The sequence below is a fragment of the Myotis lucifugus genome, unplaced genomic scaffold, assembly GCF_000147115.1.
Source record: "Myotis lucifugus unplaced genomic scaffold, Myoluc2.0 scaffold_23, whole genome shotgun sequence".
In the NCBI taxonomy this organism is placed as follows: Eukaryota; Metazoa; Chordata; class Mammalia; order Chiroptera; family Vespertilionidae; genus Myotis; species Myotis lucifugus.
Window position 1 is genome coordinate 1,542,122 of NW_005871071.1, and position 24,687 is coordinate 1,566,808.

The 24,687-nt window shown below is 39.8% G+C and overlaps 1 protein-coding gene across 5 annotated transcripts in view; it reads right to left on the reverse strand.

Moving 5' to 3' along the window:
- Positions 1 to 4,821: 4,821 nt before the first annotated feature.
- The window catches only part of TCF12 (transcription factor 12), a 349,904-nt gene continuing 330,038 nt past the window's right edge, over positions 4,822 to 24,687 (reverse strand). For all 5 annotated transcript variants that reach the window (XM_023751610.1, XM_023751612.1, XM_023751611.1 and 2 more), the window contains 5 exons: positions 18,471 to 18,573; positions 17,435 to 17,597; positions 12,756 to 12,988; positions 10,035 to 10,188; positions 4,822 to 7,211 (listed from right to left, as the gene is read on the reverse strand). In XM_023751610.1, the coding sequence (XP_023607378.1) occupies positions 10,046 to 10,188; positions 12,756 to 12,988; positions 17,435 to 17,597; positions 18,471 to 18,573 (642 nt within the window). In that variant the 3' untranslated portion in view covers positions 4,822 to 7,211; positions 10,035 to 10,045. The remainder of the gene's footprint in view (positions 7,212 to 10,034; positions 10,189 to 12,755; positions 12,989 to 17,434; positions 17,598 to 18,470; positions 18,574 to 24,687) is intronic.

Sequence of the window (24,687 nt, forward strand, 5' to 3'; positions counted from 1 at the left end):
CCGCGGGCCGTAGTTGAGGAACCCCTGGTTTGGATCAAGATCCAAATACAGATCACTCCACTGAGTAGGGAGGCTGGCAGGGGCCGCATTTTGGGGTGGGCGTGGGTCGGGTGGGGGTGGGGGGTGGGGGAGGTTGGTGGGAGGGGCAGGCCTTCTCTCCGTTCGCACTCTGCCTACCGCAGACACAGCGACTCCTTGTTGTTACTAACCCTTGGAGCTCATCCTGTAGCCTCGAGCTCTCTCCTCATTTCCTGGTCAGACTCGGTGTGGTGCTCCTTCCAGCAGCCATGTGCACCTGCCCTGGCTGTCAGCCCTGGCAGGGTCCTCGCCCACTGTGATTCCCTGGTCACACTGTCGGCTCCTGTCACCTGTCTTCCCAGGCGCTGTGATCTCCGCCATGGCAGGGCCCCCAGCTGCCCAACACACGGTCAGGCCTCCTGAGCACGTGCTAGTGCCTAAGGAGCAGGCGTGCAAGGCCTCAGTGTCCGAGTCGCTGCTCCCTGCCTGCTGTCCTTAGGGGTAGGAAGGGCCGCTCTGTGCCATGCCCTCTGAGTGCCTCAGTTCTCACCGCCGTCACGTGAGCCAGCACGGCGTTCATTATCCCCCTTCTGCACAGGAGACTGCAGCTCACAGTGTTAAGCTGGTTACAAATCTCACGGCTGCTACGTCGCAGGTCCCGCCTACCTTCTGTTGCCCTCCCCACCTGTGAAGAGCCATTTGGGCCATCCATCCTGGCTGAAAAATTCTAGAAAACGCCAGTAATAGAACAAGTTGGCTCCCGCTTCCCAGCTGCAGAAAGTGGTTCTTCCCACGATTTCTGCTCAGGTTGCAGGCGATCACCCCTTCCCCTCCAGCCCTGCCCCCAGCCCAGCGGAGCGGAGTTCTTTCTCCACCGCGGCAGCCTCAGTCCCCACAGCTGAGCAAGCCTCGAGCAGGTACTTCAAATTAAGCCGGTGCCTCCCGCTTAACCGTGCCTCCCTGTGCATCAGTGGGCAGGGAGCAAAGCAAGGAAAACACGTACGTTTTCATGCGTGATCCTTGCAGGAGGCGCCCCTCCTCGCCATTGTTTGTGCTCAGGGGCTGGCTGCCCCGGGTTTGCACCAGGCAGGGAGCACTCAGGTGCTGGGACACGTTTACCTGCTTCTTCCTTCGGTTTCCTGCTCCTCCCTCTCCACCCCTGGACAGAAGGTCGGTGGTTGTTTGGGAAGAATAGGGCCTTTGTGTTTCTCTCCTTTCTTCCTTGCGCCTAATTAGGATTATGCTTGGGAATCAAGCTCATTAATCTCTGCCAGTCCCGGTGAGGGCAAGCTTCTCGCACTATCAGTGTTGATCAATAACTCACTGCCGAGTCTGAAAAACAACCCTGCGCCTTTCATCACAGGCCTTAATGAGGACCAGCGCGATGGCCTGTGGGAGGGCGGGATGAGTGGGTGTGGGCCAGCCTGAGGGTGAGGTGTCAGGGGAGGGGGCCTTCCAGCCCGCACCTCCTGAGTGTGAGGTTGGAGCTTCATTACTGTGCAACTTCTTGGAGCATCGGTGTGTGTGTGTGTGTGTGTTGGGGGGGGGGGGGGGGCACAGGGGGGACCCGGGGGGTCACTCCCACGATGGGGAAAGGGGGGGCCTTTCTGGTGGGAGAAACCCAGGCCCCAGCCCGCTTCCAAAAAATGGGCGGGCACCTCAGCCAAAATTTTAGGTGAAAAAACTTCAGGGGGGCAGGAAAAAGGGTCTGCAGAAGGTCCCGGAAAATTGGAGAGAGCAAACCTCTCACAGGGCTGCAAGGGACAGAGGAAGGAAAGACCTGGCCCTGGGAGCAGGGGAATGCGGTCTGTTAAAAACCCGTGCTGTCCCGGGGGTCCTGCGGGTCTAGGCAGAGCAGATCTTCGGCGATGCCCACAGGGTCCTTGCCTCCAGGGGGCAGGCACAGCGGTAGTCCTCCCCCCGGAGACTATCAGTAAACCAGAGGGGAAAAGGGTAACCGAGAGACTGGCATGGAAGGAGCCCAGGATGGTTTTAAGACCTTTGGAAGTCCTAGCCTCCATCATATGAAACATATTAAAATGAGCTCAAATCCCACATTAAGTAATTTTATTTTGCTATAAAAAATCGAGATGATTTTTAAATAATTGTTTTTGAAATGAATTTGGTTTTTGTAGTCTATTTTTGGGCACATTTTTTTCAGGCTGCAAACGTGTTCACAGGCTTGGAAAGCCAGTTGTGCTTACAGTGCGCGCAGGCAAAACGGTCGGGGAGCTGCGGGACGTTAGTGAGGGGCCGGGGCCGGGGGAGCCTCCAGCAAGCAGAGCCTGGCTCTATGCAGCAGAGCCCCGTGTCAGTTTTGGGACGAGATTGTAGGTCTGGGCCAAAGGGTACAGAAAAAACCTTCCAGGCTATCTTCCGAAATAAGTGCTTCGACAGGGACAGATGAGGACAGAAGAAAACAGGGTATTTGTACTGCCAGGGACATGCCCCAGTACAGGGCAGAGGTAAGAGCTGCCAGGGCTGGGACGCTCTCACAGGGAAACGCCCCACGAGGACATGTGGCCGTCTAACTCAGGTGGCCACAAAGACTGTGGGCCATCCACCGCCTGGGACTATGATGTCCTGGGAGCACCAGAATACTACGCCCAGCAGCCACAGGGCCTCGGCACCATTTGCCAGCCCATGTCGCAGCCCATGAAGGCGAGGGAGGAATTCACCCTTCCCGATCACATGTGTGGGTGCACTTTGACTGTGGAATGCCAAGGGAGAAAGAATTCCGGATTTTGAAATACTAATCAGCCTGCGGAGGTTACCTACCGTTCCAGCAACTGCAGAGGACAGTTGGTTTTGTTTGCCAGTTCTGTGGGGAGTAACACACAGGTGTTGTGGAAGCTGTGGACACCCACTTCTGAGACCTTTTGGGGGAGCACCTGTCTGGAGAGTGCGGTACGCTGTCACCTGCAGGTGCGAGACCTCTGCTGTAGTATTCTGAGGTCTATCTCCCCAGGTGACTCACAGCCAATGACTGACCACAACAGAGATATTCGTTCCCTAACGTTTCTGCCCAACACTAGACTCCTCAATAGGGAATCGTCTTGGTCCCCGTTGGGCAGGCCAGGACACTCCCAGAACTCCACGGCAGCCTCACCCTCCTTCCTCTTTGCCTCCACAGATGTCAGGCCTGCATCAGGGTCTGCAGGCCCATCCTGACTATTTGCACCCACTGTTTCATCCAGTACTTACACAACTCTAACATGTATCTCCATGTTTCAGATAAGGAAATGGAGTTAATTAGATGTTGAGCTTGGATTTAAATTGAGGGCTGATGATGCCAAAGCTAATACTCTAACTTTTAGAACACACACACATACATCCACACACATGAAGTGATGTCTACTTAAAATTTGAGTTTCCATGGGAGAAAAAATATATCAACTAGGAGAAAAATGAAAGAAAATGTAGTAGAGAGAAAAATAAATCCAACGAATAGAACTGGCTTACAAATCTTTCAAGAGAAAGAATAACAAATCAAGGCTCCAAGATTTGTAGGCAAAGTTTTAAGCATCTTGATCTGTTACTAGGTGTGTGTTCTTGTAGAAATACAACCTCTTTGGGCCTTTGTTTTTATACATCTACTAGAGGCCTGGTGCATGAAATTCATGGACAGGGGAGGGGGGACCCCTCAGCCCGGCCTGCACCCTCTCCAATCCAGGACATCCCTCTCGCAACCTAGGACCACTGGCTCCTAACTGCTCACCTGCCTGATCGCCCCTAACCTCTCTACCTGCCAGCCTGGTCACCCCTAACTGCCCTCCCCTGCTTGCCTAGTTGCTCCTAACTGCCCTCCCCTGCCGGCCTGATCACCCCTAACTGCCTCTGCCTTGGCCCCCGCCACTGTGGCTTTGTCCAGGACATCCGGAAGACGTCTGGTCTAATTAGCATATTACCCTTTTATTAGTATAGACTACTGAGGCAGTTAATAAGATGGTCTCTAGATTTCATTTCAATTCTAACATTCTGTATTTTCTTCAGATGGAACTTTTAGTTGTTTTGTAAAGAGAAATGAAATTAACATGTTTAACTGTTTTCACCAAATCCCAGTTAGCAAAATGATCTGTGGACATTGGGTTTCATAATTCATGGAGAAGCATCCTGCCAAGATCCCAAGAGGGTGTGATGGGGCCATGGGCACCTCACACACAGGCCCCACAGAAAGGCTACCCACTGTTTCTCAGGCCCTTACTTGGCATGAAAGCAGAACTTTTTAGCTGAAAACAGTAAATACAACCATTCTCTATGATATAGGATTTTTGTGAGAAAAGGGACATAAAACATGTGAAAAGTGCTTTGAAGAATGTTCATTTGAAAAGCCCAATTTAATATTTTTCCATTTTCTTCATTTATTTCTAGATCTACAAATGAGTAGTTATTAACTATTAACTGATGTTTGGTCAAACAGTTAAGGAAAAGGCTAAAAGGCCACTCTCAGAAGAGCAAGAGAAATACAAAACCCAGAGAAGCTACAGACTCAAACACCAACTCAGTTCTACAAGGCCGACTGTGTCCTGATGGGTTTAATGTTATAAATGATGCAGATATGAAAGCAGCATGCACCTCTCACCACACACACAAAAGCAACTATGTGAGGTGATGGATGTTAAATAACCTTATTGAGGTCATCATTTTGCAATATATGCATATATTACATCATTATGTTGTATACCTTAAACTTTACAACGTTACCTGTTAATTATATTTCAATAAAGCTGGGGCGGGGGTAAAAGAAAAGCAGTGTGGGCATTTCTGAGAGGAATGAGATGAAGAAAACAAAATGCATTATTCTTTGAGAGAGGAATTTAAAAAACTCACTAGTTTACTATGTTAAAAAAAGATGGCACATTTATTGCTACATAAATGTTATATACATATTGTGTTTTCTGTTACAGTGACAGAAAAATTTTGAACTTCTTGCTGCTGGTTGAAAAGATTTATCAATAATACCTTGAATTTGACACAGGATACAAATCTGCAATAAACCAACAATGGAAACTGGAGAACAAGATGAGAAGCAATTCATCTCGGACAATTAGCTCTTACAATACTCCATAGGTACTACACGGTATGCTAGAGTCCTACTATGGTCTTAAAATGCTATTGTAAATTTCTGATATTAATGAACAGGTTATGGTAAATAACCCTACATTTTTACTACCTAATATAATAAAATAAAGTAAGAAACTTTTTACTGAAAACTTTTCGATTTCAAAAATCTAGAAAGAGTAATATTTAGAATTCAAGAAATTTTCTTACAAGATTATTGTATAAAAGACTAGCTACAGTGAAAAATAAGCCAAATGTTTTTTTTCTCTCTATTTTATGAAGGAAAGCTTCTGGGCATACTGCAAAGTCTAATATAGCGAAAAAGACAACAAGCTCTGAAGGAAAAGGCCAGGCAGTGGCCTATGTTCACTCACACATCATAAGCAACAATTTCTGTTTAGCTGATTAACACTGAAATGAAGAACAAGGCCACAGAGAGAGTCTGATGTAATTGGAGAATATATGCAAATTAAAGTAACTAAAAAGTCCACTAAGTTCACAAAAGACTGACTTGTTAGGAATCATCCTGATTGGAGGATCTGAAGTTCTGTCTTGTTTTTGTTCTTTCAAATGAACAGAAATCTTTAAGCTACATAGTGATTTGGGTCCTTTCTTCTGTGTGCTGATTGCCACTGTTGATACTGGCTATAAGGAATTATTAAGCCAAGACAACCTTGTTTAGCATGTTTTTCTCTCCCAGGGTAGTTGTGGTGGAAGACAGATTTCATGGAAGTTCAAAGTGCTTACTTATTATGTCTAACAAAAACAACTCTTAAGGGTAAGAGACAGAGGGGTGCGTTAGTGCACAGCATTATGATGGACTGACAAGCACTGGTTTAATGCTAATCTGGCTCATCTTCTTGGGGCAGGGCAGATGGTTTACAGCTGATTAAATCACCCACTGAATTCCTCCCCACTGCCCAGCCATCCAAATGACAGAGAAATAAAGGCTGGAAAAGGAAACATGGGTGACCGCTGCTCTTCTATCCCATTGAGTAACTAGCCTCAGAGTGGTGTGCTCATTTATCACACTACCTGCCTTGGTGACTACTGGGTTTTGTTAGGGTCACCATAACTACAGCCTGAAACCTTCTTTGTATTTTAAATCCGCTTTGTGTTTACTTATAGCTAACACTTTATAAGTACTATTATGTAGTACTTACTGCTTGGAAAACAAAGCAATTTCTAAATAGTAGATTCTTCCCTTGTAATTTACACTTCTTCCTATTACAAGCTTTACTATGAAACCTAGAAGCTTGAAAAGTCTTGGTTATTATTGGAAATAAAGCAACATTTATTTTTGGGAAAATCTAGGGGACGTAATTTCCCCTTTCAAAATCGTAGCTAAGTTATGGTCACAGATGGTCTCTGCTTATCTTTGTAAGGTGAACAGGCACAGCACAGAGGGCTACACGGGGGATTCTGGACTGTGACCATAAGCTACTCCATTTCAGAGACCAAATATAACACCCACAACGAGAAAATAAAAAATGAATGAAAAAATGAAAGTGAGAGAAAAGCTATACCAAGTAGTATTTTCCTATTTTATGAAAAACAGTATTCATATGGCAAAAGGATAGGAGAGGGCAACAAAAGACTTTTCCCTTCCTTTTAAGACACTAACAGGTATGCCGGGAATGCTAAGGGCCAATGGTTGTCACTGCTTTGTTCTCTGCACGTGAACAGCTTTAACGAATGCTGGCATCAGCTGAGTGTACATCAGCTTTCCACATTAACTTTTTCCCTTTATATGTAGACCTTACAGTTCCATAACAATAAATAAAATTTGTAGTTACAATGCATTTGTCAATTCAGTTTAGGCACAAGGCAACTTCCACGGTGAGTGGAGAGATCGAGACAATCTCTGATTGTGCAGAAGCGACACACTGCTTGCGACAAAATGACACGCTGCAGACGTCTCCTGGGCGACGTTCTGTCTGATGAGCTTCCTATCTTCACTTCTGATGGAAGTGTTGACCAGTTGCTTTGATCGTAGGATTACATTGAGTTTCTTGCTTCAAGTGTCTTGTTTTTTCTTCTCCCTCCTATCAGGTTTGTCTTCAGATAATCTGAGTTGTCCAGTCCTTATGAGGAGAGTTCACCTTCTATCTAGCCTACTGATAACTCTGGAACTGTGGCAGGGAGAGCCAAGGGAGAGAACAGAACCAATTAGCACATCATTGTTAAAATAAACACCTCCCCAGAAAAAAAAAACCCAAAAGGTTGACATTCCTTATACCCAGTTTTACACTAAATTAGCAGTCTTCTAAATGACTTCTAAATAAGCCTCTTCCTTTCAAGGTGTAATTAAAATAGTTTTACTTGAAGATGTGGTAAGATTTTTAAAGGAGATCATGTGATTATAGAATCACAAAATACAGGCTTATACAACAGCTGTGACAATTAAGCCAACCTTAATTTGAGCAACATTCCAGTTGACAATACCTGAGCTTTGAGGTTCTACCCATGCATTTCTCAGGGAAGACGCAATGTTAACACACACATTTCCTGTTACCTCCAGCCCATCAATCACACTGTGTTAACAGTTCATACCTATCTTCTCTAAACTGAACATTTCTGAAGGCAGGGACCATTTTGCATTCATCTTCACATTGATCCCAGTTCCTGGTCAATAGCAGGTCCTCTAGAAATATTTGCTCAATGAATTTTTAAGAAAATGTATAGTCCACATTTTACACATATTTATATCCTTAATATAATATAGATAGTGACTCTAAAAATTTCCATTTTAGCCATTTTTTATGGAAATAGTTTTAGGAAGATTCATACTTTTCACCTCCTTTTCCAACAATAACCACAGTATTGTTTGTAATAGAGGGATGCTCTTAGGGATGGATAACTGAGATACTCAAAGCCACCTGGCCTTATATTACATGGTGGAAAATTCTTGTGCTTTTACAGTCATTCATTCTGTGATCATTTATCAGCTAATTTGATTCTAGCAGTTATTTTCCTGATGCTCAGTCTCTTGCTGGTTTTCATCTGCCGCCCAGTTCTATAAAGAATTGAAGGTTATCAGGTGAAACCAGACAACTACCTTTATGAAATTATAAACACTAACCAATAAAATCTAATGGAACGAAGTGCATTTACTACATTGTTTTTTTTTTAAAAAAGTATTTTTGATAAAACTCTTTTTGATGGGTAGGAATCTCAAAAGTTTAATTTAAGTGGGGGAATTTCCTCATTATAGAGATATGCGTAGAGATAGGAAAGTCATATGAGATACAGAGGCAGTAAAAAGAGCAGGAAGTAAACAGAGCGGGGAAGATAGATGTGAGGTAGGGAGAGAGAGTTAAAGAGAGAGAAATGGGGGGAGAGGGTAAGAGAAAACGGGTACAACAAACTAGAGAGAAACAAGAAAAATAAGACACAGGCTCTGAGATAAATGTGACAGATGAACATAAAGCACTCTTTTCACAGCCCGGTGGTTATCTGGGACCTGAGCATAAGAAGTTACCTCGCATCACACTTTTTCAAAATAATCTGCTAATTTAGAAAGTCATTTTTGCATTAAGAAACAGTGGTATGTTTTTATTTTAAAATTTCAAAGTTTATTTTTGAAAACAATTTTTTTCAGGATATTCTGTATTTTCCACAGAATAGGAAGCAGTGGCGTGGGTTTTCGAGGGCCTGCATGTTAACCAGCTCTTGCCTGAAGTCTCTAGGGCCTGCACAGTTAGTTAGATTGCTGGGTGGTTTTTGTGGGGGACATGGCTTAGAGTTTTATCCAGTGTGCTAATATTAGAATATAATCGATACTTAAATAATTACATTGACATTCTTCCTCTTGGCCCCTAATGAAGTTTTTTGGTATAGTTTGTTCCTAGGAAGGCTATGTGTAGAGGTGGTAGGAACCATAGTTTTCAGGAAAGGGTGAGTTACTGACTAGTGTTTGTAGTTTGCAAACTATTCTATCAAATTCCAGACTTTCAGCTCAAAATGACAGCTATAAAGCTGATCAAGTGAAATTGTATTCGAAATTATTTTCCTGTTCCACACCTCCCATTCATTCATCTTTGCTTACTGCTTTTAATCTCCTGATGAAACTGGGAAAATAACTACCCATTGCTGAAGCAGATTATAAAATGAAGTTCCCAGTTCTACTCCTAATCCATGATGATTAGCTAAAATGCTACTGTCCAAAATATTTAATTACAGTCTACATTAATTTCTGCCACCTAAACATTAACTATACAACTTAGATTATAGATAACATAAATGCATATAGTTAAGAAAAAGGTGATTCAAATGAACAACTTGGGCAACAATCTCATATTACTTTTGTCACTCAGTTAAAAAAAATCACAAGGAAGTAAACTGTATTTAGTCCATGAAGAGGAAAATAAAAGAACCATCTTTCAACAAGTATAATTCCAGAGAGAAGGGCATTCTGGTTCTAGCATATATGACACCTTTACATTCATCTGTAGATTCAAGGTGTAACTGATATTCTTACTGGGAATAAAGATGCATATTACAAACTTGCATTATTGATCCAATGGAAACAAGCAGTAATTTTTTGTATATGTATGAAGATTTCATGGCAAAGAAGAGGTGGATGGTTAACAGAAAACTGGTTGACGATACAGCTAAGTATTTCTAGTAGAGAAATGAGGAGTATAAGTGGCAGCAAAAGTATTTTTTGGAGGAAGAGTCATTGCACTATTTTGTTCTTGGACCAGAATGACATTCGTGATGATCCAGAACAGAACCCCAAATTCTTTATAAACCACAGGATGCACTTTGAAGAGAATAGTAACCGGGTATAAGATGACACTGGCTCTGTAAGTATGACTATACAACAGAAAGGTAAACTGTTGGATTCCAAATTACACCTGACCTTTAGCACAATCAGTGCCACTAGAGCATTCTGTTCAAAGGTTCTAACTTTGAGATAAATGAGGTGACCTCCTTTTCACACTCTTACTTACCTGGCTGATGTTTACATATGACCCATAGGGTTGGTAGCTTCACTAAGCCCAGGATGGGTTCCTGGTAGTGTGGTTGGCGGCTCTGCCGATACGGCAGAAACTTTTTCTTCTTCCCTTCTTTTAAGGCAGGCTGCTTTGGGGTTCAGATTCCTCTCTGAAACAGAGGAAAATAATTTTTATTACTACAGTCATAAGTTATGAATCAGGGACTCTTAGGTCTTAAACTGAGCAAATTGCTGTTATTTTTATTTCTGAGAGTTTTACTCTATGGTAATCCAAAACTGAGACATAGTAATGCTAAATCTGGAGGTCTTTTCTCTAGAGCATTTAGTTTCTCTAGAAAAGAACACTCCAATTTTTTGAAGATGAAGATGGGGTTAATATACTTGGCTGCCAGCACTAGGAAAGCAAAGCGGGACACAGGGCTGAAGGGTTCACTGTTCAATTTCATGCCTCTCAGATCCTCTGCTTTTCTTGGTGATCCATATTTGCAGCCTTTCTGATTTCATTTTCCCCCTAGAAAATACCCCTTCTGTCTTTTACGGTGGAAGAGAAGAGAGGGCAGAAGCAATATGAAGTGGAGAAGAGACTTAGGGATCCAACTTTTCCATAGAAGATCTTCAACCAGTCTTTCTGCTTCCGGCCTGATGCTGTTGCAATAATCAGCACCTCCAAAGTGCAGAGCCGTCCACAAAAGGGGCTCTGCGCGGCACCCTGCTCTGCTTCTTGCTGGTTTTCCTCCAGGCTCCCTTCATCTCTCTCTCTAAATAAGTCAGTTTCCACTATTCTACTTTCTTTCCATCGTGCATAATACAGTTTTTGCTATCTCCGCTGCTCTTTTATCTCCCATTTGTCCTTGTGAGTTAATTCCATTTTTATTCATTTTAGTAAGGAGGAGAGTATTATCAATGAATATGCAAAGACTACCATGTTTGACCATCTTGTTGCAACTAAATTAAAATCTACTAGGTTACAGTCTGGAAATGTGTTTAGAAAAAGGAAAAGCCTCAGGAGATCCTGCGACCAAGCCGATTTGGGAAACATTGTCCTAGTTTACTCACCTTCAGCTAAGAGACCAGGAAACTAAAATTGCAACAGTTCTATCGAGTCTAAATTATCACGGAAAGAGGAGCTGATACACTGCCCTGTGAAGGAGTTTGATGAGGAAGTACTTGACCTGTAATTCAACCTTTAGTAAAAGCTGAGAGTACAAACATGACGGTAATAAGTAAATCTGCTGAGGATTAGCAAACTTGTAGTCATAATAAGGTAAAGGCTTAAATCGGCAATGGCAGGGACCAGATAGGATTTAATATGTGGGGCACCAAGGCACCAAGAGTGCTTTGGCACAATCTGAGGCTTGGAGGGAAAGCCACTTTGCCTGCTGTTCTCCAGATGCACTGGGCCTGGGTCTGGCTGCCCGCCTAGTGGAACACTGGTCCAGGGATGACAGGATGTACATAGCTACTTATAGTCTTGGAGCACCCTCCCAAACCAGAGGGGAGCCCAGAGAGTCCAGAGGATGTCCAGGGGATGCCCAAACTAGACATGAAAACAAAATCAACACCTTTGTAGAAACTGATGGGAAGTGGATGGATAAGTTACTGTTGTATGTTTTTCTGAAAGTGTGTTCTAGTTCTCTAACTCTGCTTTCCCTACTAAAGAGAGTACTCTTCCTGTAATCAGTGCAGAGAGTTTCATGGTTATAGTTGTCAAGCATCTGTCTATTCCTATTTCTTTTTTCTTTTCCAACTTCCTTCACATAAAAATATTACATAAATATCCAATAAATAAGACAGATGAATTTCTCTCAATGAAGAGAGAGGCAGAATCTGAAACCCAAGGTTACATCTATAAATTCTTGAAAAAAGGCTTAGGATGAGGCATTCATAACTTTGGATAAAAAGATATACAAGTAATATGCAAAAAAGCAAGATCAATGGTAGAACCTCTCAAGGGTTTGTGATAACTGGTAATTCAGGGTCTAGCACATAGCTGAATGGAACAGAGTAATAAATGCTTGTTCAAAAAATGAAGTTTCAAAGCATCTTCAAGATTCCATCAAACTTTTTGAGAAGTTGAACAGCTGGGGGAGCTGTCTGAGTCCTAGTGGACGAGCCTAATAATTACACTTTTGCTCTTAGGGACACACAGGCCTGCCAGTGCATACCAGCCCAAGAAGTTCATGGCATTCCGGATCAGGGATCAACAAAGAAGTCCTGATACCTTACTGACATGGGTATAGAGGACATCCATATGAGGCCAAGCCAGGAGGGGCCATGACCAGGCATGCTATTAAACAGCATGACCTAGTAGATGCCCCCAGGGTAAAGCAGGCAAGAAACTGAGTGCAGAGAAGTAGGAAAGACTGAAGGAGCAGGAGGAGGACAGGTCTAGGCAGGTAAATTCAAGTGTTGGACACCAGAATCAACAAGACAAAGAGGCACAAAGCATAATGCTGAGCAGCAGGAGGAGGCTGGCTGTTCTGCATTGTTACATAGAATTACTCTTTGCTGGTTTGTGTGAAGCACTGAGCCTATGGATACTGACCAATACAGTGAGACAGAGGTGAGAGAAGTAGAAAGGAAATTTGATCCAGATGATACAGTGGCAGAAGTACTAATTGGACTTGCAAACAATATGCCTAGAAGAGTGAGTGGAAACAGAAATGTCTGCCCACCTGAGGCAGAACAGTTAGGTATCTTTGCTGAACCTACTTACCTCTGACTTGCTGTTCTAGACTAAGGATGACTGCCACGGCCTGATGAAGAATAAGGAGTTTTGTCTGGGGTTTTTCACTCTTTAAATGAAGTTGACACATTCGACCAAGCTCTTTGAATGCCTCGTTGATATCCCGTACACGCAAACGCTCCCTGGCATTGTTAGCCATCCGCCTCTCCTTCTCCCTTTCTATCTTCTGTTCTGGGTTCAAATCCTCATCTTCATTAGTACTGCTGGAAAACAAAGGAACAACAATGCCTGTTAGATTCCCTATAAAGCATAGATATGTTTACTGAATGAAATTATAAAGTATAAAGATGCAAAAAAATTACCTATAAATTTTACCAAACAGTAGTAATAGTTACATTTCACATGAATGTCTATTTCTTTCTGGTCTTTCTTCAAATGCAATTCAAATGATACCACAAATAGGATAGGCAAAAGTAGGTTTACAGTTGTGAATATGTAAAACAGAGATTATTCTTGTATTATTATTTATTAATGATTGTATTATTTTCCGTACATACAACTGTAAACCTATTTTGTCCCACGCTGTACATTAAAAAATGCATTTCCATTGCATAGTACAGCTTGAAGACTTCTCCATGTTAGTGAAATTCTTCATAAGTATAATTTGAATGACTACATAATATTCTAGGCACTCTGCCACTCAAAATGTGATCAGCAGCATGAGCATTACTGGAGCTTGTTAAAAACATAGAAATCTGCATTTTAACAAGATCCCAAGTTGATTTATATGTACATTAAAGTTTGGGAAGCACTGTCCTGGTTCGCTAGTGCCTTAATTTGCGTGACCTATACTCTTAAATATATGCTGGCAGTCACCTGGTAAAGAGGAAAAAGCTTGAAGGCACAGAGTGAGAGAAGTATCTCAGAAAATCACTATTTTTTATTCCAGAGAGAAATATCATCAGTAGTGATAATTAAAAACCTGGATGAACTAGCCCTGGCTGGGTGGCTCAGTAGGTTGGAGCATCAGTCCAATTCCTGGTCAGGGCGCATACAGGAGGCAACTGATCAATGTTTCTCTCTCACATCAGTAAACATATCCTCAGGTGAGGATAAAAAGATTTTAAAAACATGGGGAACTGAAACAATATTTTTGAAGGACAAATTGGCAAAATAAAAACCCAAAGCCTTAAAATATTCATTACCTCTTAATCACCAATTCTAACTTTAGAAATTCATCCTATGGATATAATTAGAGATGTACACAGAAATTTATGTAAAGAAAGTTGATCACAGAACTATTACATTAGTGACACACTGGAGGCCAATAATAGGAGGTGGGTTGGATAAATCTCGTACATCCACACAATGGCCTACAATGCATGCTCTAAAAAAATCAAGCTGCAGATCACATTCAGTAAAAGATGCTAGACACAGAAGACTACATTCTGTATGAGTCTATTTACATGAACTTCCAGAAAAAAACTATGGTAATGGAAAGCAGATCAATGGTTGTTAGGGGATGGGAAAGGGTGCGGATTACAAAGGGGCATGTGGAGACTGTTTGGGGTGGTAAAAATATTCTTCCATTTTGCAGGAAACACTTAAGAATAGATGAAAAAGTTAAAAATACACTGTTAAATGTAAAAAAGTTGACATTATACAAATTATTTCCAGTTTAATTCAAATTTAAACTACATTTATGGGAAAAGAGATATTCCTTGAAAAGTAGACAGTGGTTGACTCTGGGTGGTAGAGTTTCTTGTGATTTTTTATGTACACTGTTCTGTATTTTCCAAATTTCTGTAATAAAAATGCATTAAGATATCAGAAAAAACATTTGAGGGAGATGCTTTGGAATAAATTCTAGAAAATTCTACTGATATTTCAGAAATAAATTATTGAGCAGAGACTCTCAGATCCTTAACATGATGTGCACAAAGAACAGATGTTTCCCCCTCTTTTCTAATATGCTGAGTACTGTAATAAAGAAGTACACAATAGATTCTTATAAGCTAATTGTCAAGTATTACATAATACTTTTATGTAATAAAAGTATTCTTTTAATAGAAAATCACTAGCTCTTGGACTGCAAAGGGACCTTGACAGATCATCTACACCAAAGATTTCCAAATGTCCACTACCACATACTGATTTAGTGAGCTTGTACTGCTAAAATGTTTCTGGAGCCCGTGCACCAGGATTGAAAACCACTGCAAGATTCACAGAAATCAGTTATCTCCCTAGGATCACAAAGCCAATTAGTGGCAGTGTGACGACAAGAACCCAGGTCAGTGCTCAATGGAAGCAAACCTATACTACACACCTAGCATTACCATCATCTTAACAGTAACTCTAGTACATTTAATGAGTGCTTGCTGCCTGTGAGACAGTGTGAAAGAGCTTTATGTGCATCGTTTTCAGTTTATTGCCACAAGGATTCTAACTCAGAGAGCTTTAATGACTTGCCCAAGGTCACTTGGCAAGTATATGATGGAGCCATGAGTAAAACCCAGGCTAGCCTTACTTTGTACAAAGGACATATTATTAATTTATTAACTATTGCTAATTACTAAGTATTGTTATTATTAACCTATTATACTGCCTCTCAATTTCTGATGAACTATAACTGGGTTCAGTAAACTATGACCCAGCAGCTGGCTATCTATTTTTGTAAAGAAAATTTTATTGGAAGAGCCAGCCCATTTGTTGATGTATTGTCTACGGCTGCTCTTCTGCTACAATGGCAGAGTTGAGTAGTTGCAACAGAGACCATATGGCCCACAAAGCTGAACATATTGATTTATCTGGCCATTTACACAGAAACTTTGCAGACCTCTGATCTATAAGATGAGAAGATGAAGAGGAAACATGCAATTTTTTCCCTTAAAATTCTACTTGAATAATAAAACTGTGGAAGAATTAAGATGCCTCAAAGGAGTGGTCTATAGATTCCATGACCCAGTCTTCACTTCTACATGTCTCTACACAAGTGAGTACAATGCATATTAAAATAATAGCATTAGTATCTTAAGATTTAATTTTTCCCAAGAAAAATGTTTAAGTGTTGAAAACAGTGAGAATGTCAAAGACAAAAGGACACCTTTTAAGTATGTGAATATAGGAAGGACCATGCTGGCTTTTTAGTTATATCTACCACACTTACTGTAATCTCCTTTGTGCCATAATTTAATACAAAGAACATGTTAATAATAGATATCTATGTGATATATACATATGGATAAGTGGGTATATACCAAGAAATAGGATGGGCCACAAATATACCAAGTCATCTAGTTTTAATATATAACTATAAAAAAAATCTGAGGGAAGAATCTGGAAATCATTTGAAACTAACATATTATATGTCAATCTCCATACTTCAAAGCAGGGTCAAGTCAAATTTCTGGAAAACCTTCCTCAACATCAGCCCATTTAGAATAATACTTCCTTCTCCATACTCTTCTCAAATCAATGTTTAAACCATGAGCTGGCAAACTTTTTCTATAAAGGGCCAGTTAGTAAATATTTTCAGCTTTGTGGGCCATTGCTTTCTTTTGCCAATGACTCAAAACTGCTATTACTTTAATGCAAAAGCAGCCATAGACAATCCTATATAATAAAAGGCTAATATGCAAATAGACAAAACGGCAGAACGACTGGTCGCTATGAGACGTACTGACCACCAGGGGGCAGACATTCAATGCAGGAGCTGCCCCCTGGTGATCAGTGTACTCCCACAGGGGGAGTGCCGCTCAGCCAGAAGCCAGGCTCACAGTGGTGAGTGCAGCAGTGGTGGCAGCACTAAGGATGTCCGACTGATGGCCGCCAGTTGGACATCCCCTGAGGGCTCCCAGACTGTGAGAGGGTGCAGGCCAGGCTGAGGGAGCCCCCGGCCAAGTGCATGAATTTTGTGCACCGGGCCTCTAGTATGTAAATAAATAAGGTTTGAAAGTGTTCTAATAAAACATTTTTTGTAAAAACAGGCAGCTCTGGCAGGTGTGTCTTGGTTGATTGGAGCGTCGTCTTGTATAATAAAGGGTGGTGGGTTCGATTCCCAGTCAGGGCACATGCCCAGGCTGTGGGTTCAATCCCCGGATTGGGGCGTGTGTGAAAGGCAACAGATTAATGTTTTTCTATCTCTCTCAAATAAATTTAAAAAACCAAAAGCATATCCTTGAGTGGGGATTGGAAAAAAAACAAAACACATTCTGTAAAAGAATAAAAAATAAAAATAGGCAGTGGGCTGGATTTGGTCCATGGGCTATAATTTGCCAACTCTTGGCTTTAAATCATACAATAGAGTCTTACCATATATTTAGCCTTAAATTACTATGTTCAGATATTTATTGATGAACTTTATCTAAATGTCTATACTGCACAATTTAATTTGTTTTAGCTATTTTGTCCTCTAATTATCTTACAGACTACAGACTCCCCTTACAAGCACTGTGTGGAGAAATGTAATTCTTTTTTTATATGTAGACCCTAACATAGTGTGGTATAATAGAACACATAATTTTTGAGTCAGCTTCGTATGATTTCCTTCTAGGGGTGCTGTAAGGATTAAATGAGATAACATACATAAAGTCCCAACACAGCAGTTAGAACATAGCTGACACTTAATAAATGCACAACACCCTTCAATTTCCCAATACTTTCACCCATGGCAAATTAGTGAAATTTAACACCTAAATGTTAATAAATACCTTGTTCTGCCTCTAGATGAAACCTTGATATCTTTTTGGGAGGATTCATCATCTGATTTCATGTCATCTGATGAGGGAGGTTCATGAAGGTTTTCATCTTTCTCTTTGTTTTCAGTCTTGATTTCTGCTGGAACAACAGTTCCAGACTGACTTTGCAACCCACCTAACAAAAAGTCAAAGCAACAAACGTCCAGACTTATGAATTAGAACTAAGACAGTAAAACACTATCTAGATGGTAAATACTCTTAGTTGTTAGAGGGCTATGAGGGAAATCTGAAGATGTAGGGAAGTATACTATTTAGAGCTGGAAAGAGCATGTCCACAAATCTTCAGAGAAAACGATTTTTTAAAGCATCTATATTTAGAAGAACAAGCCTGGCTTTGATGATCCGTATAATTATCACTTTTAGGCACTATTTAACAAATGAACAAGGTTATGATAAATTTGATGGAGTTTTAGACACTGACTTCTAAGATTCTGCCAAGGAAAAGGAAATAAGTTTAACACTTTCCTGGATAAACACAATAAAATAGGTATCATGGTCAAATATAACTGGGAGAACTTTACTTTGGTATTCTTAATATTAGCTATATATTTTACTTATTTGTAAGCTCTATTATAACATTTACCAGTTTGCTTTTTAACAGAACTATTGCTACAACTGAACTGTTTCTGAACAACAGCTCCTATCATTCAGAGCTCTCTACATACTCAGACATATCTTTCCCACTGCCTCTAGGGACCATGAAGACTCAGTCATGAGGGGAAGTGATTAAGGAAGACAGACACGACAGAATCAAGAGCAGGTAAGAAAAAGACAGGTAAAAACTGAACAATACTTTGCATGTGGTTCTATCCATAAGTTCTATAATTTACCAAATGGGCCGAATGGAACCTGCAGTAGCACTTCTGTTTGGAATTCTCCCACCTAAGATGACTTTTGAGTCACAGATATGAATCTGCCTGTGAGAAAGGTGACTGCTCCAAATGCAATCTCAGTCTGTATTATTACGAAAAACCAACAATACAGTTACCTCTATAATTTTCTTGTGTTTTATGGTTCAAGTCTGTGCTTGAAGCAGTGACTGTGCTAGACAGGACTGAATGACTGACAGAGTCTTCTCGATGAGTTCCAACCTAAAGTTAAAAAAAGAAGTCAAGACAGTTCAGGGACAATAATTGTTTAAATTGTTTAAATTCTTTTAGTGGGTTTATTAGGGAAAACAATAGGACTCATTTGAATTTAGCCACTTTTCTTGAATGCCACTTTCAAATGACATGATAGTTTAAATTTATTTTTAAAAGTTTCATTAGAAAATTGCAACCTCAATTTAACATCCCACAGGATTATAGCAAACTAGAGGCCCGTTGCCCGAAGATTCGCGCAATAGTCCTTCCTTCCCCTGGCTGTCAGCACCGGTTTTCCGCCGGCACCCGGGACCTAGGCCTTTGGTCCGGCCGCAGCGGAGAAGCCAAGCCCCTTCAGTCTTCGCTCTGCTCCTGCATATGCAAATTAACCCATTTTTTTGTGGGTTAATTTGCATACTCATCCTGATTGGCTGGTGGGTGTAGCGGAGTCATTTGCATGTTTCTCTTTTATTAGTGTAGATGAGCTAATAGAGACAAAGTACTCAGGAAGCCATAAAGCACTACACATAATCAGACCTGTCAATAATCCTCTCTAAACTGATCTGAAAACCTTATCCAAATGCTATCTAAATACAGGGTGGAGCAAAGGTAGGCTTATAGTTGTGAGTATGGAAAACACAGTCTATTCTTGTTTATTTATTAACTAGAGGCCTGGTGCACAAATTCGTGCACCAGTAGGGTTCCTTGGCTTGGCCTGTGGAATCGGGCCGAAACCGGCTCTCCGACCTCCCCCGAGGGGTCCTGGATTGCGAGAGGGTGCAGGCCAGGCCAAGGGACCCTACTGGTGCATGATCAGGGCCAGGGAGGGACTCAGGAGGTTGACCAGCTGGGGAGGGACCGTGGGAGGGCTCCAGGGCATGTCTGGCCCATCTCGCTCAGTCCTGATCGGTCGGACCCCAGCAGCAAGCTAACCTACCGGGCGGAGCGTCTGCCCCCTGGTGGTCAATGCACGTCATAGTGACTGGTCAATAGGTCAACTGTCTGCCCCTTGGTGGTCAGTTGCACATCACAGTGAGCGGTTGAACAGCCTTAGCATATCATTAGCATATTACGCTTTGGTTGAACGGCCAACTGGCCGACCGGACACTTAGCATGTTAGGCTTTTATTATGTAGGATTATTGTGTTATTTTCCACATGAACAACTGTAAACCTACTTTGCCTCACCCTGTAAAGTGTGCATGAATTTGCATTTAAGAAAATATTGCTAGATTCCAAGTAATATTTATTTATACGCTGGCATGCCCTTTCCTCACACAAACAGACAGTGTCTTGTTTTTTCTTTGTCTAAATGCCTGCCCTCAAACATTTTTAAAGAGCAAAAGACAATACAAAAATGTCATATATTTTTATTCCCTGTTTTAACCAAACTTATACAAGTCACAGTTAACCTGAAATGGGAAGTTAAGGCATGCAATCACTACCAAATGTTTGGCTATTGCACTATTTTTACAAAAACTGGTTATAAATGAAGCTTTATTAGAACAGTAGCAGACATGTCAATTAGAAGATTAAACCTTTAATTAAAGAGGTTTATTGCCTGGAGTTATATATGAGAACCACTGTTTCCAATAAATCCTTCAATCCCAATAAATTGCCAAACTCTGAATTCCTCGAGTAATAATATATAGCTTTTTATCTTTAATCACTTCGTGTGGATTTATACCCTAGGATGTATAAATATTCCTTTGGTTTCTTATGAGCTAAACAAAAGAAACCAAAGCAAAGTTTTAAGCAATGCAGACCACTTGGTAGTAGACCTAATTATATCAGGTCTTCCACCACTCTTTTAAAGAAATGTCTCTCCATCTACATCCTTATTCTTATCTTTAATATAGTTTTAAAAAACCCATTTAATGTATTTCACACTACTTTTAAAATTACTTGAAGATTAGTCATTACTGAGGATTAGTTGTGTCACTACTCCCTTAGGTGATCAAGCATGACTCTATCCTTTTTCTAAACCACACAATTTCATCATTTATTAGAATAAAATCTTAAAGTTTGGAAGGGACAACAGAAACTACTTTTATCCCCCTTCCAAAATCTTCCCCAAGCCTTTAGATCCGCTCCGCCCCCCCCAAAAAACACTGAGAAAAATCTGAAGAACTAAACCTAACAACCAGTGAAAAAGAGGGTTGTGAAAATTATATTCAAGAGAGAAAAATTATTCTCAAAATATTTCATGATATTCCGTCTCTAGGGTGTCCTAGTCATGTTTATTCTTAACACATAGGATGCTTTCTTGCTAGCTATGAATTAACTGTTCAATGATCTAAGGGGAAGGTCAGTTCAAAAACCCCATTTTATAAAAATAGCTATGGTATAAATATTATAACAGCATATTCTTTGGGACTTTTAAAGCCAATTCTAAAGATAAAATATCACTAAAACAATTTTGACTGGCTGAAGAAATCATTGCAGGATAAAGTAAAAGCTAAGATTTCTCTATTTGTTTTTATAATAATCTTAAAACAAAACTTTCTTTGATCTTTGGTAATATGTGCTAATTCTGCTCTTACCTTAGTATTTTGAGCTATCATGCCAAGTAATTTAAAATAACCTTTAAAAATTAAAAAATTTAAACATGTAAATTTACTACATGTGAAATTCATTTTATAGCTCTGTAAGACAGTAATGACTGGACAGTAACAAACTAAATTTTCACTCATTTGAGTGATGATGCATCTGCTAAATTATTATTTCTTTTTATTTCATTATTATAATAATTCTTTGATTTTCTGAATCTCTACTAATAAAATGTTCTATCACCTCCTTTCTGATGAAAGGTTTGGCCGACAAAGGATGAGTATCTAAACAATAAATCTTAGTGAGTTTGCCTTTCCCTGAAGGAAAACCAGAAAGTTTGCTTGATTTGTTTTGGGATATAAATGCCAGCAAATATTTTTGTCTCTATGGAGTACTATAAACTATTTTCTCACACCAACCTACATCATTGGCTTCCAAAAGAAAAAAAATCAAAGCTTTAAAAATTAGCCTCAGACTAGCAAAACACTTGAAGTCTGGAGTTTTCCATGTTAATGAAGTTAGCAGGAACTTTTTCTTTGTAACTTGAGTCCCCTTACAAATGGCCCTCATATATTTTCTGGAGAATTTGACTTTTACAGTTCTTATAGTTCTCTTTAACCCTTGCTCACCTTGGCTCCCATACCCTCCCTTTAATCTGCAGTTACCCATTCATGTGGCTCTGTCTACACACATACAACAGGTGTATAAACAGTTCTTTGTCTGGCACAGAGCTGTGAGGCCAGCCAGATAGGACCTTGTTTAATTGTTCATCTCGTTAGCATACAGCTGACAGACTGCTTCTAGGGGGAGTAGCAGGGGAAGGCAAATCCTTAGGCCTGCTATGCTCAAAATTTCTATTATTATGAAGAGCTCCATGTCAGAATAAAAAGCCCATCCCATTAAATAACATCGTCCTGAATCTGAATCTTCACAATCTGTGCCTGGTCTTACTTTGGTGGAAGCACCCTTCAAGAAACCTGTTTTCATTTCATTTGGCCAAAGGCTTTAGCACCCACGATGGAAAAATGTTAAATCTAATTAGTTGATGAATAAGGGTCTTGTGAATTAAGGGACAGACTGAAAAAGAACTCAGTATGAATGAATTCCCCTCTGATTCTGAATTCTATTATAATTTGTACTGTTCACTCAACACTAATGATTTAAATTAATCAGTACTAATCTACAGACTGATGAAAGGATCTTTATGTATTGTATACATTTTGTTTTACCTAAAGAGGGGATTTATGCTAGAAATAGCAGAATTCCATTTGTTATGGTTCCTTTTAATGATAATTCCGCAATATAGAACCTGTATGATCTTTTTAAAAAATATGTTTTATTGATTTTTTACAGAGAGGAAGGGAGAGGGATAGAGAGTTAGAAACATCAATGAGAAAGAAACATCGATCAGCTGCCTCCTGCACACCTCCTACTAGGGATGTGCCCGCAACCAAGGTACATGCCCTTGACCGGAATCTAACCTGGGACCCTTCAGTCCGCAGGCCAGCGCTCTGTCCACTGAGCCAAACCAGTTAGGGCAAACCTGTATGATTTTTAAACTTTAAGAAATGCTGCCATTTTGAACAATTTTAAATTTAAAAACTGGTATCAAAATCCTTAAAAACACTATAATGTGGTCTTAATAAAAAGAAATTTTTAAGAAATTGCCCATTTGAGAAAAAATAGGTTACAACAAGTAAAATACAGTTAAAAATAAACTCCTTGAATTCAGTTGAAACCTAGACAAACAATTGTTACAGTATACAAATTTATACCAATAAGACTAAATACTATTTAAATATAAAGTTAAAATGACACCAAATTTATTTTGATAAGTGACAAAAATGCTGATTTTAAACAAAATATTATCTTTTTTGCCTGTCTTTAACAACTTAATCTTAAGTATTTTAGAATTTAGAAAAAACAGTCTCTCTAACTGCTTTAGGATTTGAAAAACAGACACGATTTATATTTTTAAATCATATAAAGTAGCTTTAAATTTCATGAGTTAATGTTATTTACTCTGTTCTCAGAAAACAAATACCACAGATCTCCAACCACAGCTTAAACAACAAACCCAAAGCAATTTTAAAAAAAGAAAAATACCAGAGATCTCCAACCACAGCTTAAACAACAAAAACCCCACGCATTAAGGAAAAAAAAAAAAAAAAGGAAAGGAAGAAAAAAAGAAATGCTTGGATTAAATCTGCCCAAGACTTGTAACATAAAAATCAAAAGACCTCATGGATGGAATTTTATCCAACGTCATAAATAAGGAACTTGTAAAGATTTGCACCAAGCTTCCATTAATACAAAAAGCTCCTAATCTTAGTTTGGTTTGAAGTTGAAATCACTGAGGAATAATTGAGTACTTTGTGTGAAAGATAAAATGCTATAATGGATCTATCTCAATGGGCCTCAGTATTTTAGATATCACAGCCATAAACAGATGTGATGTACAATAACTTTATATTGTGGAAACCTCTTTGTAATGCCAAATGAAATTAATGATTCTACTCCTTTTTAGTTTTCTACTTAATACAAGCATTGTTTCTGTCAGTAGTTTATTCCAAGAGTTTATTCTTACACTAAATAAATGGGAGCAAAACTAAAGTCCAATGCTGACATTTTAATAGTTCTAAAAACCCTGATTTTTGTGCCTTAAAATTTAAATGATATATCAATCACATCCCAATAAGAGTGCCTGAAGAAAAGTCTTAAGTTTTATACTTGCATTAAACAAATATGGAGAAGTAATAAAAAGATACATAAAGGGAATAGGAAATTAAGTAAATGAAAATGTTAACCCCATTAAAAAAATAAGAGCAAATATTAAAACTATGCCAGGCTGGTTACTCTAAATATATCCATTTCCTAGTTTCTTTTTCCAATATAATAATCTTTCAGGAAATTCAATTTTGTGTGTATATTAGATAGCCAAAATATGTTGAAAAGCTGTCTGTAGTGAAACCTCACTTAATTCTCAACTTTGATATAATAAAGTATATTCGGTTAAAAGAAACAACAGTCAAAATGAAGTCTTTTGACATTAAGTCCTATTAATATATATTTTTGTCAGGTGGTAGTCTTCTTATCTATTTGGTGTGAGATATAAAAATCTTTTTCTGGAACAACTGAAAAAAAAAACCCAGGCAATTATCTCTTCTGTAAGATGGATAATAGTTTGGTGAAGGCTAAGGGAGGGGGAGGTCGGGATGGGTGGAGATGGGCAAAGGGGGGTAAAAAGGGGGATGCCTGCAATAATGTCAACATTAAAAATATTTTTTATTAAAAAATACAGTAAGACTGATCTACAAATCAATACTATCAGCTGTGGATGACCTTACTGACACAACCTTGTTCTAACTAAAGACAATGTAAAGAAAGGGTCTCAGCAACAAGGCTATTTCCTTGACCAAGGACACTATTCTGGTTGACCTGTCCATGTAGTTTTAACAACACAAGTAATCTTTTTTTTTTTTTTTAACATTTTTTATTTTATTTTAGTCTGTGAGAGAGAAACATGGTTGGTAGCCTTCTGCACATGACCTGACCGGGCACTGAACCCAAAACCT